Source organism: Penaeus japonicus, unplaced genomic scaffold (genome assembly GCF_977035675.1).
Source record: "Penaeus japonicus unplaced genomic scaffold, GWHDUDI00000001_assembly GWHDUDI00000014, whole genome shotgun sequence".
Taxonomy (NCBI): Eukaryota; Metazoa; Arthropoda; class Malacostraca; order Decapoda; family Penaeidae; genus Penaeus; species Penaeus japonicus.
In genome coordinates this window covers 33,481,391-33,483,890 of record NW_028234416.1, presented here as the reverse complement: position 1 = coordinate 33,483,890, position 2,500 = coordinate 33,481,391, and the positions used below count along the sequence as shown (strand labels likewise).

At 48.9% G+C, this 2,500-nt stretch overlaps 2 protein-coding genes across 2 annotated transcripts in view; one reads left to right on the top strand and one right to left on the bottom strand.

Moving 5' to 3' along the window:
• Positions 1-1,414, top strand: part of LOC122261829 (arrestin homolog) — a 2,198-nt gene extending 784 nt beyond the window's left edge. Inside the window, exons 2-3 of the mRNA XM_086544148.1 lie at positions 1-339; positions 488-1,414. The exon at positions 1-339 is cut by the window's left edge and continues 17 nt beyond it. Coding sequence (XP_086400274.1) covers positions 1-339; positions 488-1,237 — 1,089 coding nt within the window. The 3' untranslated portion in view covers positions 1,238-1,414. The remainder of the gene's footprint in view (positions 340-487) is intronic.
• Positions 1,415-1,887: 473 nt separating this feature from the next.
• The window catches only part of LOC122261830 (arrestin homolog), a 1,831-nt gene continuing 1,218 nt past the window's right edge, over positions 1,888-2,500 (bottom strand). The window contains exon 3 of the mRNA XM_043029622.2: positions 1,888-2,500. This exon is cut by the window's right edge and continues 271 nt beyond it. Coding sequence (XP_042885556.1) covers positions 2,022-2,500 — 479 coding nt within the window. The 3' untranslated portion in view covers positions 1,888-2,021.

Below are 2,500 nucleotides of genomic sequence, written 5' to 3'. Positions count from 1 at the left end.
CTAAGTCGGCGGGACTTCGTGGACCACATCAGCCACACCTCCCCCGTGGACGGTGTGGTCGTTGTGGACCATGATTACCTGCGTGGAAGGAGGGTCTTCGCGCGCGTGGCGGTCACGTACCGCTACGGCCGCGAGGAGGATGAGGTCATGGGACTTCACTTCAGCAAGGAGCTCGAGCTCGTCAACACCGAGGTCGCTCCCCATACTGGAGACGTCCAGATGACCGATGTCCAGGAACGACTCATCAAGAAGCTGGGTGCTAACGCCTACCCCATCAGCGTCACTCTTCCCCAGAACGCTCCCTGCTCCGTCTCTCTCGATAGCGGGAACGAGGATACCGTATGTGTGCCGCTCTCTTCACACTTACTGTCATGGTCATGCTTTATTTCTATAAATGATAAGCTACAGGCTGTACACTTTGCAATTGCTAAAGGCAATAGCTTATCCTTTCCAAGTACTCACTAACACACCCCTTGCTTCCTTGCAGAGCCAGCCTCTTGGTGTGATCTACGACCTGAAGCTGTACGTTGCTGACCGCAAGGAGGAGCGTCCTCACAAGCGGAACTCCGTCAGCTTTGCCGTCCGAAAGGTTCAGTTCGCTCCTTCGGAATCCAGCAATCGCCAGCCCCAGACCCTGGTGAGCAAGAGCTTCACGCTCTCTCCTGGAAAGCTGAACCTCGAAGTCACCCTGGACCGTGATGTGTACTTCCACGGTCAGAACGTCGATGCTCGTCTGTCCATCAACAATGCATCTAAGAAGACCGTGAAGAACATGAAGGCTGATGTTGTCCAGCACGTGGAGGTCACCATGACCAACACTCACTTCAGCCGAGTCGTGGCTTCACTGGAGTCTCGCGAAGGATGTCCCATCACCCCAGGATCTAACCTCACCAAGAACTTCTCCCTCAACCCTCTCGCCTCCGTCAACAAGAGGCGCTTCGGCATCGCCCTCGACGGCCAAATCAAGGACCAGGACGCCAACTTGGCATCCTCTACTATCGTAGCAGAAGGTAAGAACGTCAATGACGCCTTGGGCATTATCGTGTCCTACTCTCTCCGTGTGAAGCTGAACTGCGGCGCCATTGGCGGTGACCTGACTGCTGACCTTCCCTTCAAGCTGATGCACCCTGACCCCACCTCTTCTAAGGGGTCACTGCGCAAGATGCAATCCACTGATAACTTCGAATTTGAGGAATTTGCTCGACTTCGTCGCGGCCAATCCGTCGCTGATGAATAAATCAATAAAATAGAGAAAAAAAGTAAATACGTCCCCTTTTTCAGTTGTTGAGTTAACTTTGTTCTATTGTGTTTCGCCCCCAATTGGCTACATTAAAAGTTTCTTTGTGTTGTTTTTGTTATATGTTTGATTAGAGAATAGTTTTTGTATTATGTTTTCCAAAAAAAATACTCCTTATGTCATCTTTGATTTGTGCATCCTTCGAAATCATGAATGACCACAAAAAGGTAATACGCATTTAAGATGCGAAAGCTATATCGCACATGAATGGACATGCATATGTGTAAACGCATATATAATGTACATAGAAACCATATTCATGTAATACACATACATTCAAGCAGATAATATGCATAGTGCATTAAGAATATCTGAATGGAAAATGTAGCCATTATCCAAGCTATTTAAATTTCTTTTCCTTTCATGAATAACAGTTCATGATTTTGCTCTTTCTCTTGTGTCTTTCATAAGGATTTTTCCAGCAAAGTTTAAACAAAAAGACAACATTAAATTGAATAATTTATTAAGGAAACTAAATGTACATCAAAGTATACAGCCAAATAAATCAGTAAAATCCCAATGGCAACACCAATGCTCGAGATACAGACAAACCAAACACTGAAATAAAAAAATAAAAAAATCACAGACTACGAGGAGTATTTTCCCCAATTAAAGAAAACAATTTCCGATCACGCGAATACTCCCCGGCGAAGGAAAATAACTTCCGATTGCACCAATTGAACGAAGGGATTACTGATCACAGCGATTCGTTGCGTCAGGCGACTTAATCATCGGCGACGGACTGTCCGCGGCGAAGACGGGCGAAGTCCTCGAATTCGAAATTGTCAGTGGACTGCATCTTGCGTATGGTTGCCTTGCTGGCGGAGGGGTCGGGGTGCATCAGCTTGAAGGGAAGGTCAGCAGTCAGTTCACCGCCAATGGCGCCGCAGTTCAGCTTCACACGGACGGAGTAGGACACGATCACTCCCAGAGCGTCGTTGATGTTCTTGCCGGCTGCGACCACGGTCGAGGAGGCCAGGTTGGCGTCCTGGTCCTTGATCTGGCCGTCGAGGGCGATGCCGAAGCGCCGCTTGTTGACGGAGGCGACAGGGTTGAGGGTCAGGACCTTGGCCATGTTGGATCCTGGGGTGATGGGGCATCCTTCGCGGGACTCCAGCGAAGCCACGATTCGGCTGAACTGGTTGTTGGTCATCGTCACCTCCACGTGTTGCACGACCTGAGCCTTGATGTTCTTGACGGTCT